At 38.2% G+C, this 13,085-nt stretch overlaps 1 protein-coding gene across 2 annotated transcripts in view; it reads left to right on the top strand.

Moving 5' to 3' along the window:
• SACS (sacsin molecular chaperone) overlaps positions 1-13,085 on the top strand; it is a 59,893-nt gene that overhangs the window by 27,848 nt on the left and 18,960 nt on the right. The window contains exons 1-7 of one of the 2 annotated variants that reach the window (XM_082774097.1): positions 1,580-1,660; positions 1,858-2,008; positions 4,061-4,148; positions 6,980-7,065; positions 8,967-9,078; positions 10,288-10,434; positions 11,439-12,921. In XM_082774097.1, coding sequence (XP_082630223.1) covers positions 1,659-1,660; positions 1,858-2,008; positions 4,061-4,148; positions 6,980-7,065; positions 8,967-9,078; positions 10,288-10,434; positions 11,439-12,921 — 2,069 coding nt within the window. In that variant the 5' untranslated portion in view covers positions 1,580-1,658. Of the gene's footprint in view, positions 1-1,579; positions 1,661-1,857; positions 2,009-4,060; positions 4,149-6,979; positions 7,066-8,966; positions 9,079-10,287; positions 10,435-11,438; positions 12,922-13,085 lie in introns of those variants that run through there. The other variant, XM_082774096.1, reaches the window with a different exon arrangement.

Here is a 13,085-nt window from a genome sequence, read left to right as displayed (position 1 = left end):
GCTATAGGCAACTGTGTCAAAGGTCATACTAATATCAAGGTATATTTCATCCACTACTTGTATTTCATCTACCTACTCAGTCATCTCATCATATAGGGCAATTAGAAGTTCATTAGATCCTTATTAATTAGTGTTTACTTTTCATGATTACCTTTTTGTCCTTCAAATATTTGGAAGTGAATTCCAAGTGGATGTTCTTCACGATATCTCTTGGGACTGAGGTGAAATTTACTGGCCTTTGATTCCTTTCAGCCTCCTTTTAGTCTTTCATAAAGATGAGCCTTTTTATTTTCTTTTTTTTTCCCCATCCATAAAGCTCTTATCATCAATGTGTTTTTCACAGACAGCTGATTTCTGAGGTAGCCTTGCTGTCATGTTGGTCTGCATTTTGAACACTCTGGTGAATCCTGTCTGGGTTTATGGGCCTGAATAGACAGAACTTCCTAACTGTGGTACCTAATTGCTATTTAGTTTTCATCCTTGGCTGCTCCTCACTTTTATCAAAATGTGTCAGAGATTGGAAACAGGCTTTGCCTTTGAAGACTAATTCATTGAGTGCTTCAGCAGTTTCCATATTAATGGTCATTAGGTTGCTTTCTCCACACATCAACATCCATCTCCCAATTTTGGAGAAATTTCTTTTTCCTGCTAGCATATTGGTAATCACTGAGCTGCTGTACAGTGAAAAGTTACAACACAACCAGTGCATCCTTTGCCTCTCGCTGTGTCTTGAGAGACTGGAGTTGTTCCTGCCTATTGTCAGGAATACTTTCCACGAGTCTTGAACAGCAAGGGGAATTATAAGATGAGATATATATATGAGATATATAATATGAGATATGTTGATCTTCCACCCTATGAGATAAGGTGGAAGATCAACACCAGTCAGTATTCATGGCCAAGCCTGACAGAAAAGCAGAAAAATGATGTTTCTTTCTGTGCTCTGTATACTTCAGAAATATGAGGTTTATTAGCACTGATGTTGTGTGCTCTGCATTGTGGTGCCTGAATGCTGGGCATTACATGAGATATGATGAGGAAAAGGAGGGGTGGGAGATACAGCTACTTAAGGATGGCAGTAGTGGAGGGACAAAGCACAGCCCCTGCTCTCCTCAGGGTGTTGAGCTGTTACTGAGAGAACTTCCTAGGTGGCAAAGTCGTGTTTGCAGTGCACAGATCAGGCAGCACTGAAGGCAGTAGGTGCTACAGCCTCGGTCCTGCCCCATCAGCGCTTTTTCCCTGCTGAATGAAGGAGGGAGCTGCGTGTGGCCGTGCTTCTGGACCCAAGTGTTACTCACGGATTTGGGGACCTCATGCCACACTCTCCCACTAAGAGCTGCCTCACGCAAGCCAACAAGCCCCCAAAACCAGTCACAGAGGAGCTTTATCACCACGGGGATCCTCCCCACGTCCCCAGGGCACCCTACTAAGGGCCGGGCCCTTACTACCGCTAGTAAGGCCACCTCCCCCCGCAGCCACGGCTGCTTTTAGGGCGGCTTCTCCGCCGGCTCCCCCCTTCCTCCTCCTCCTCCTCCTTCCTCTTCCCCCGCGGCGCAGAGCTGAGGGCGAGCCCCTCCCGCTCTCGATCCCACCCCTTCCCCGTGAGGGGCAGCGGTGGCTGTGGCGGCTCCACCAGCCCTTTGTGCGCCGAGGCGGGCATGTGAGTGGCATCGGGACGGGGCACGGGGGGCAGCGGGCGTGAGGCGCTGCCTCAGCCGCCCTCCTCGGCGGCTCCTTCCCCTCAGCCCGGCGGGGAGCGCCGCGGAGGCTCCGGCGGCCTCCGTGAGGGAGGTTTGGAGGGAGGGAAGGCGGGCTGCGGGCGGCTCTTCTCAGCCGGTGTCTCTCGTGTCGCCGCAGGCTGTCCCGGGTCACCGTCCTCCATGGCTGCCTGGGCTGCAGGACGTTTGAGCTGCCACCGTCTGCCACCGTGGGGGACGTGAAGGCGCGGATCGACGCGGAGGCCGGCTTCCCCGCCGCCCGGCAGCGCCTGTGGCACCGCGGCAGAGAGGTGAGAGAAGCACGGGGAGTGTGGGGGGGAAGCTGCTGCTGCTGCTCCCTGCCTCTGGTCGGGTCCCCTGGGCACTGCAGAAGCTGTCAGCTGAAATCCCAGGGGAGGAGGGAAGGGATGAAAGCCCTTGTCCTGCGGAGAGCATCAGCCTGAGGGCAGCCCTGCGCGGGGCTGTGGTGGGAGCAGGGTCCTGGAGGTGGGCAGGAAGGGGAGAGGAGGCTGGGGGTTTCCAAAAGCACCAAAAAGCGGGTGTTTCTGGTTGTGCTGCTCCACACGCTTCAGGAAGGGAGTTTCCGGAGCACTCAGGTTTGAAACCCATCTAGTGCATCTTTTATATTCTGCCCTTTTTTGTGCCCTTGATTCTGTTCTCTTCAGGCCTTCCTGTTTCGGGAGGAAGGAGATCTATGTATCTCTCTCTAAAATTCATCTGGAAGCCAAGCTGTGAGTAGCACGCTGTCTGGCACAGAAATCTATGTTTTGGCAAGGAGCAGACTGTAACAGCTATTCTGAGACATATAGCTTTAAATATTAACCTCAAAGATGTGTAGGGACGTTCATTCTGCGCTGCAGTCATCTTGAAAATCCTTCCTGAACTTTTGAACTCTTATTTTATTCTTTATTTTATTGCTAAATCTTTTTTCCATTACAGCTGTTACCTACAATTACCAGCTGTTGAGTGAAATCCTGTATCTCTGCTTCTCATAGCTCCTTACAGTGTTAAGCTATTAATATGAATCTGTTAATTCTCCAGTTTCTGATGGTGTTTTGGGTACAAAAAGCCTACCTGAGAAAATTTGGTTATTCTACCCCTTTTATACTTAATGTATAAAACTCCCAGCATTTGTGGGTTCTTTTTAATTTTAGTGAATTCTGAGTGGGAGGTGTACCCACTTTAAGTTATTTTACATCTTGAGACACAGTCAGCTCAAGTACAACGTTTATCTAGGAACTTACAATAAGTGTACTGTTCTTGTAAGTACTACTTAAAACTGATGTAAATGAAAAGAAGCATCTGTTTCTTATTAATGTTTAAAAAAATATAATTGTACATTGTGGGCTGGGACTGTCTTTTGCTTATTAAATGTAGTTTGGTTGTAAGCATGTCTGTGTAAGCATCAACTAGTGATTTGTTTTTACCCATTGGAGAAAGTACATCTAAACTTTACTATACACTGAGACTAATATGATGATTTCTCATAATAAAATTTTCAAGTAGCTTACTGTAAACTGAGACTAATTTGAATTGCTTAGGCTTCAAATTAGCACAATGCAACTTCTAATTCTACGCTCGTTATATTTGTGCATCGCATGATACATGATTGGGACACACATAATAAACCAACATTGTAAGAAAACCATGACTTGTTATGATCACTAAATAGTTTTCCCAATGGCTGTTAAGGAATCTGTTGCTTAGTTTTTCCCTTATTTCTCTGTGGTCCCAGTGAGACCATAGGCTTGCATGTGGAGGTAATAGGGAGATGAGGCTGTCAAGTTTTTCAGGGGTCTTTCTATGACATACTTTTGTCTCTACACTTTTTGTCTTATTAGCTGCTCTTAGCTGATACTGCTTAGTTTGAAACTACTTTACAATTGTATACTTATATGTACTTTTTGGAGTACATCGAGCACATTTCTAGTGTGTTTATTTTCTTTACGGGTTTGTACCTTAGAAAAATAACTGTTATGGTTGCATGCTTTCAGAAGTTCCCAGGACAAGGAACTTTCCAAGTGTAAAAATACGAGGCTGTGGTTTGCTCTTAGCATGCTTCTACAGGCATTTTTCCACCTGATTTGTTTGCAGCCATTTGTTGGTCCTGTTACTGTCAGACTGATGCACCATGTGAGTATTATGTAGACCATTTGGCAAAGGAGGCCATCCTAGTCTGGAAGGACTTAAAGTGCAGTTTAAACTGAATACTGGACGTTGCAGAGTGTTTGTATACTTTTAGCTAAAACTAGGCTTCATGGTATAAATATTTATGGAATAAAACTGCAGTAAATTACTTACACTGTGGAATGTTTTGACCAAAACTTGTCTTTTTATTTCAGTTGTCTGATGGCATTAAGATTGCAGATCTTCAAAAGTCTCAAAATCAAGTTTTTCTGCAGCTTCAGTCAGAAGGTTTGAAAGGAGGAGGTAAGAAAAATAGTTGTCTGTGTTTATGAACTGAAAGGTCAAAACATTTTCTGACACAGTCTGGAGTTAATAGAAATTGTTTTTTGACCTCAGATAGGAAGCAATTATTTTGCTTCCATGTTACAGGTATTCCTTCATTTTATTATTTTCATTCTTTTCCAGGAAAAACAGTGTTTTGGTGTTTCAATTTTTATTTGTAATTTGATACATAGAAGTTATAATGTTGCTGTGCTTTGGAACTGACAAAAACTCATCTTGCAACAAAGTTAATAGCTGCCTTGTTTCACATAAAATAAGCTGAATACATGTGGACAAGGTAGCCACTGAGAAGATATTTTTTCAGTAACTATTATATAGACAATTGTACTGTCAGTAAAAAAGCTTCTGTTACTTGGTTGTAAGTGTTAATATTCTTTTAACAGTAACTTTATTATAAGGGAATGAATAAATGCTAATGTAATGGTAGGATGAAGAAGGAAGCCTTTATTGTCATGCAGGTATTTTATTTGTTATCACAAAAAAGCTGCATTTCTCAGCCTATGTAAGCCATGAGTTTTCTAGACATAGAGGAAAGCAAGGTGTTTGTGTTATTAGCTATAAGTTCATGTTTTCTTTCTCTAGAATCTGAAATGGTTAGAAAACACCTATGAAAATGGACCCCATGGTTCTATGGCATGAAATATTTTTTCTTTCTCTTATCCCTGACTGCTCTGATAGTGATTTTGGTATCTGTAGACTGGTATACTCTTTATTTACAGTTTTTTCCTCTTTTTCCTCTGTTTATTTTTTGTCATGCAAGTACATGAAGAATGTAGAGTAAGCAGCCATATGAAATCCTTCATGGGAAAGAAAAAGCTGTTGTTTTTTGTGCCTGGGAACTGTTGTTTTTTGGCCGTGAGATTTTCATAGAGATACCTCTCTAAGGATTCCATGTTTAGATATAGCACTTGTTTTCTGGCCCACAACTCTGATGTAAATCAGTCTAAAAGATCTGAAGGTTTTAATTCAAGCCTTTTATGTGCATAGTGGAGCCTTGTTTCAGAGATTTATTTATTTATTTTTCTAACAGCAGGTGAATCAAAGAAGGTCCTGAATTTATAACTTCAACAAGGGCATGGTCAGTAGGGCCAGGCGTGCTGGTTCCTGAAGCACTGTGAAGTTCACTTAAGTCACATCTGTGTTCAGTCATTGCTAGTGTCTGTCAAGTAATATATAATAATTCAATATGTTCACAGAATATTTCATTTTGGAAGGGATACTGGGGGGTCTCTACTTCAACTTTCTGCTCAAAGCACAGTCAGCTTTGAGGTCAGACCAGGTTTTTCATGGCTTGATCTTGAAGAGTTTAGAAAGCCTTCAAGGATGGAGGTGCATGGACTCTTTGGGCTCCTATGCTTGGCTGTACTGGTGGAAAATGTTCCTTCTTCATATTTCTGGAACCAATATGATCTGCTCTGATACTCAAGAAGAATCAGTTCAGCACTTGATATCATGCAGTAAATCAGAATCTCAAGATTTTTTGAGTAGATCAGGATCTCAGAATTTTTTCTGTTGTTTGTAGACCAGAATTTTAGATGTTAAAAGTTAGAATAATGTTCATCCTCAGTGCTATCATTTGAAGTTACTGATGTGTTTTTGTTGTGCCCATAGTGTTAATATAGTGTTAATACTTCCTCCCCTCCACCCAAGTTAGACCTAAAGAAGATAAGTTTCCTGATCTTAGAGAATTTCTATTAAGAGACACAAACTTTTCTTGTATTGATTAGTTCAGTTTGTTTTGGAGGTCTGCATATTACAAGTTGACATTCATGTACTTCTTCATACAGTTTAAAAAAAAAAAAGTTATACAATAATTCCCACGTTTTCAACTGCATGTTGCAACTTATTTGTTTTCACTGATTTATTAGCTAAACTCAAATATAGAGTGATGAAAGCTTCCTAAGACAAGATGTTGGATGTGACTTTTTCTTGGCAAACACTTGACATTTTCTCAGCAAATAGATCTTCTATCTCTTGCTTCTTCCACATTGCTGAGGACTGTGGTCTTTTTCTTTTTTTGTCTTATTTTTTTCTATAATATATGTAAGATATACATGTTTGCATCTGTATATTTGATAAACATATATAGGCCAAAGGGAGACAGAAATAATTGTTGTATTAGTAACTTTGAAGGGAAGTAATAGGTGATGACATCAGTAGAGCCTGATTTTCTTGAGGGAAATACATCTACTATTTGAAGTGTGTGTTTTAGAGGTTTCAATTTAGGGAACTACTCTTCAGTCCCAGGCTGGAGGTGGAATTGAAGACTTTTGATCCTTTCATTCTGTGATAGATTCTTTCTCTTAGAAAGCACTGGTAACACCCATGCTAGCACCACAATATGCCAGAACAAGAAGCGTACGCTAGAGCCATAGTGTACTGTGAGGGTGAATAGATGTCACTAGGGATCATCACTGTCTGTAAAGAAGTTAGAGACATTGATGCCATAGAACACCATCCTGCTACTTAACTACTAAAGGAGTACTACTTTTTACTATATTTAAACAGTAGTAGTTGGAATTGGAGTATAACTGATCTAAAACCTTTGTTTCACCCAGATATGAAACAGCGTGCTGACATTAACATCAGGACCACTACTTGATTTTGAAGAAAAGGATTTATAATATGATATTATTGCAGTTCATTTTGTAAATCCAAGATTTTATAGTATCAGGTCTTAGGATATTTTTTCAAAATTAACTCAAGTAATTGCCTGATAAGTATTTTTTAAAAATCTGATATTCAGTGCATCGTAGAATAAAACACAGATTTTTTTTTGTTTCTGTTTCTAGGTCGCTTTGGACAAACAACTCCTCCACTTGTTGATTTTCTTAAGGATATTTTAAGAAGATACCCAGAAGGAGGACAGATTCTTAAGGTATATAAAAGATGGTATTTTTAGCAGACATTTAATGTGCATGACATCCTACCATTAGTTTAACGCTTTCCAGCAGATCTTGCTGGAAGATTTGAAGTATGGAAATCATACTTTATCAGATATTCATTCCAGAGCAGTAGATAAATATTTCTATTTCTGTGTACAAAGCAAAGTGAGCTGTGTTTTGTTTAACATCTCTGATCTTGTTTGCTGTAGTTGCCATTGTAATTTAATTAGAAAATAGAGATTAAGATGCAGATGTTAATCTGTATCATGAAGTCTTTGATGTCATTATATGTGAGTGAGCTATCTAAAATGTGTATTTTGGTAGCTGCTTTATTGTACATTTCTGTTGTAAATGATGACAAACCCACATTTATAGTATATACAATTTCAGGGGGGCTCATCTTAGTATAAGACTGGGATAAGCCTGAGGCTTTAATATAAGATTTCGCCATGGAATTTCTTGGTAGCTAAATGTATTTTTCTTAATGAACTATAACAGTATCACAACGTTTCATTGTTAGATTAAGTGCACTTTGTATATATAGGCAGGTATATATTTGTCGGTACATATAAAACAGACAAGTAAAAATTGTGAAGCAAGATGAAAGTCCCAGCTGTTGGAAGGTTTGCTTTGCAACCATGGAACTAGAAGGTGTTTTTTTTTTTTATGCATAAGTTCATCAATTGTTTTGGCAGATTGCATCCTGGATATTTTTTGAGAATTGTATTTTTTGAGGGAGGGGTGCTATATTTTCACTATGCATTCCCCAGGATTAGTTGAATTTATGAGGTGCATTTGAATCATGAAGGGTTCATACTTAACAACTAAAGCCTAGATTTTCATTCCAATGTGAAGAACTAAGATAATGTGCTTAGAAGTCAGAGAGGTAGATATAAAATTATAAATTCTTTCCACATCTTTCCACACTTTACAATTTACAGTTAATAGGATTTTTGCTGGTCTGTTAATTTGATTTCATTGTTAATATTCTTCAAGTACATTGCTTTTAAAATTAAATGTAGCAGATCCTTGATGTGACACAAATGAATGCAAGTCTGACTACATTGTGGTTTCCATAGCTATTTAATTTTTCTAGAAACTTTGGTTATCTTTCTGTATCTTCTTGCATAATTGTGGCAATTCTTTTAGAATCATTTTTTTAAAAATTCAGTAAATACAGATACTGTTAAAAAATATATATATAATTATTGATGCTAAGCTGGTTATTTTTATTGCTATCTCATCTTGCTTCAGAATAATATAGACTTGCCAATATAAATAATTTATCTTGGTTGCTTGTGAGATGTACCTTACAGATTAAATATATTGTCATAAAGTGAAAAATTGAGGGCTTATAGTTTTAAAACTATACATTAGATAACAGCAAACATCTTTTGCTGTCAATGGTATATTAGGATCCAATGTAAAGATTTATCTTGCTAGCAAGTCTTTTATTTTTATGCATGACTGAATTAAATTGATGTTGTATGAATACACTGGATTTGATGTGTTGTACCTACATAGCTTTTCAATTCAGCTGAGGTACCCCTTTATGCCAAATTACCACCCCTCCCCCTCATACAGGTGTACATTTGTGTGTGCATGTGTATCTCTGGGGCCCTGATTTCTAAACTTTATAAATACTGCTTGTGTATGATATTTCAGCTCCAAATTCAAATTGTGTTTGCAGTATTTGCGTTTATAGTATGTTCCTTTTATGTCTGTTTTCATTCAGGTAAGCTAGATAAAAGACTAAGTTGAAAGGTATGACAACAATTAAACTTGAGACAATTACTTTATATTTTCTACCGCTTAAGTTGGAAAGCCGTGGCTACAATATGTATATCATTACTGCATTGAATACTAATGTTTTATTTTTTGTTTTTGCTGTCAGGAATTGATACAGAATGCAGAAGATGCTGGTGCCACAGAGGTTAGGTTTTTATATGATGAAACTCAGTATGGAACAGAAACTCTGTGGTCAAAGGACATGGCACAATATCAGGGTAAATATACTTATTAATTAATTATTTTGGACATTATTTTTCAATTTGGATGTGGTTCTGTGGTTCTCTTTTTCTTTTGTGAAGTTGACCGTATAGAGATGACTGCATTACCACTTCCACCTTGCTAGGTGGATATTTTGTCTATGTTCTAATGTTGATAATTCTTTTCCAAAGCCAATTTTTCATCTTGAAGGCCTTACTGTCTTTTTGCATGCTGTCAGTAGCAGCTTTCTGAATGCTTCCAATTAATTTCGTTTGAGAAAGTCTTCATGTTCTTCTTTATTCTAAGTAACTTCTTCCAGGGAGACATGTCCATCTTTGGATTTAATTCCCTGATATTCCAAAATACAAGACAGGACTTTCTTGTAGAGCCAGTAAACAAGATTTAGTAAGCAAGACCTAAGATGAACAAAAGTATTTGACAGTCATTTTTGGACTTTTACATGTTAACTACGTCATTTCAGTACTATCTCCAATCGTTAATGTAAAGATGGTACCTAAAAATGCTGTCTTCTGCATGTGTAGTTTCTGCCCGTCTACTGCAAATGTAGTTTCTTTTAACTGTAAGGTTTTTAAAGTCTAAAATGTCTTGGTGTGAAAGAGGCCAGTTATGTGCTTATCAAACAAATTAGTTTGCATAATTATCCCACAAGGCATTCAGCTGTGATTTGAAGATTTCAGTGATGGATGATCCACTGCTTGTTTCCGGCTTTTACCAGTTGTTAATCTCATTATGTCTTCTAATTTGAATTGGTCTGTCTAATTTTCTAGACATTTATTACTTATTATAATTTATGAATTTATGGAATTTATGCTTTTAAATGTCTAACTTTCTAGACACTTATTATATCTTGCTACATATTTCCCTCCAGTGCAGGTATTACTGTGATTAGTACATATTTTGAACATCTTTCCGATATACTGAACAGAATGAGTTTAAGCCTTTCACCATTGGACATTTCTTTCAGAAGATCTGTTGTTTGCTTCTACTTTATGTTCAGTTTTTCAGAATCATTCTCTTATGTGGACACCAAAAATAGATACCACATTAGAATATGTATCTCTCAAGTACCATACACAGAGGTAACTCTTTGCACATGCGTACTTTAAAGAAATGCTTTCTCAGTTTTGTCAATTCATTCTCTAGAAGATTTCAACAGTAAATAATTTTCTTCTGTTATCTTTTCAATGCTTGCCTATTTATTTTAGGGCCAGCATTTTATGCATACAATGATGCAGTTTTCACCCCTGAGGACTGGCATGGTATACAGGAGATAGCAAGAAGCAGAAAGAAAGATGATCCCTTAAAAGTTGGAAGATTTGGAATTGGCTTTAATTCGGTTTATCATATAACAGGTATTCTCAGTAGATATCTTCATTTTAAAAGTATTTGTTTTAAATTATTTGATTATTTTAGATATTTACCAAGCACGTAACATTGTCTCTGTAGTATATTTTAAGTTAGATCCCTAGCTAGGTTTCCCTATGGAGCATTCATAGCTTTCTAAAACCCTACAAGATATCCTTCTAATTTGAACGTTTGGGGGAGATTTACTTCTTCTAATAACATTATTATGTACTTAGTCACTTATATTCAAATGAACATTTCCCTGCATTGTTCTGTCAGTTATGTGCTGCAGTTCACATTATAGAGGCCTGTAATATAGGGTGTATAAACAAGTAGAAGTGTCTAAATTGGACTAGACCTAAACTTTCATGCAGGTTCTTTGTATAATAAGCAGTGATGTTTATTCCATGCTAAAAAGGATATATGCACATTTACACTGGAAATAGATTTCTCCTCCCAAAAAAACAAAGCCACCCAAAACCCTCACAAGAAAAAACTGTTTTACTAACCAGGAATATTAAGTCTGGAAACATTTTTCCAGTGAAATGTTTTGTTAATGTATAGCAAAAAAAAAAAAAAAAAAAAAAAGTGTAAATAGTGCCTAGATCCTTCATAGCAGTTACAGTAGTACAGGATAAGAAGTAAAATTTGCTGAAATAACATTTTTAACTTGCGACTTCCTGTGAAGGGAGTTTGTAAGGCATAGGATGTTTTCTCACAATATTCATGCTCTACTAAGTAAAATAAAAGCTTAATGCATTCAGTGGTGTTTGACAGTTTGGGGAATTTATGCTTTCAAATGTGCCAGCCTTCAATTTAATTGCAGAATAGGGGATGTGCTTGTTTCTTCCTGTCAATAAGTACTGAAGTATATGTTATCAGAATTCTACTAGGTTCATTGCAGTTTTAGAACATTTGTTTTTCTTGCCCTTAATAAAATCTTCCTATAAGACTGTATTTGAAAATCTGTTCTTTTAGGGTTGTTAATATTTGTTGGTTTTTATTTATGCAGATCTCCCTAGTATTTTCAGTGGGGAACAAATTGGAATGCTGGATCCCCATCAAACTCTCTTTGGACCACATGAATCAGGCCAGTGTTGGAACCTAAAAGAAGATAGCAAGGAAATCAATGAACTTACAGACCAGTTTGCGCCATTCATTGGTGTATTTGGCAGCACTAAGGAAACATTTAAGAATGGAAACTTTCCTGGTACATTTTTTCGCTTCCCACTTCGTCTGCAGCCTTCTCAGCTGAGCAGCAATGTTTATGACAAGCAGAAGGTTTTGGAGTTGTTTGAATCCTTCAGAGCAGATGCTGACACAGTGTTGCTCTTCTTAAAGAGTGTTCAGGATGTTTCATTGCATGTTAGAGATGCTGATGGAACAGAGAAGCTGATTTTCAGAGTAACCGCTAGTGAGAACAAAGCCTTGAAACATGAAAGACCCAACTCTATCAAAATCTTAGGAACTGCAATAAATCAGTACTGTAAGGGAGTTCCAAGCAATAGCATCACATGTGTGACATACCATGTAAATATAGTGCTGGAAGATGAGAGTGTTAAGGACGCACAGAAAACGTCTTGGTTAGTATGTAATTGTGTAGGTGGTCGAGGAATGTGTACGGAACTGGATTGTTTAGCTGATGACCTGAAATTTGTTCCTACTATTGGAATAGCCATGTCTTTATCAAATAAAGAGGAGGAAAACGGAGCTGTGGCAGACTTTTCAGGAAGAGCATTTTGTTTTCTGCCTTTGCCTCCAGGTGAGGAAAGCAAAACTGGTCTCCCAGTTCATGTTAGTGGTTTCTTTGGTCTCACAGACAATAGAAGGAGTATCAAATGGCGAGAGCTGGATCAGTGGAGAGATCCAGCAGCTTTGTGGAATGATGTTCTTGTGGTGAACATAGTGCCAAAGGCCTATGCCACTCTTATTCTGGAAGCTATCAAACGCATGGAGACTGAGAAGAATTCAGATTTTCCACTGTCAGCTGAAAGAATTTATAATTTATGGCCTGATGAGAACAAAATCAGGGTGCCCTGGAAACCAATTGTAATACCTCTCTTTAAAGAGCTGCTCCAGCATACAGTTATTTACTCAGTGAGTAATCAGTGGATAAAGGTGGAACAGGTGCACTTTTCTGAAATGGATGAGAGTTTGGAGTACACACAGTCTGTTCTCAACTACCTCCAGGATTCAGGGAAGCAGATTGCCAAGGTGCCAGCAAATATTGCTAGTGCCGTGCATCTTACTACTTCTTCTGTTAAAGCTGTGAAAAAAGTGACTCCTGCTGTTGTACGGCAAGTGCTAAGGAAATCTGGACACAGTGGACCTGCTGAAGAAAAGCTTCACCTCTTAGAATTTGTGCTTTCTGATGGAGTCTACAGTGAACTGATTGGACTGGAGCTTTTGCCACTGCAGAATGGAAATTTTATTCCTTTTTCCTCATCTGTGTCAGAACAGGATGTCGTTTACATAACCTCAGAAGATTTTCCCAGGTATGCTTACCAGCAACAAGATGATATGCAGCAGCCTATGATGTACTGAAATATTGCATAAACAGAACTCAGTTCTCTATATAAGTGTAGATGTTTATATACATAGGTCTCATTTGAAAATTTTGACTGCTACCTGTTATTATAATTTTCTAAAGAATCATGTA

This window comes from Aythya marila (assembly GCF_965140915.1).
Source record: "Aythya marila genome assembly, chromosome: 1".
In the NCBI taxonomy this organism is placed as follows: domain Eukaryota; kingdom Metazoa; phylum Chordata; class Aves; order Anseriformes; family Anatidae; genus Aythya; species Aythya marila.
Note: the sequence above shows the minus strand (reverse complement) of the source record. Positions and strands in the feature narration are given on the sequence as shown.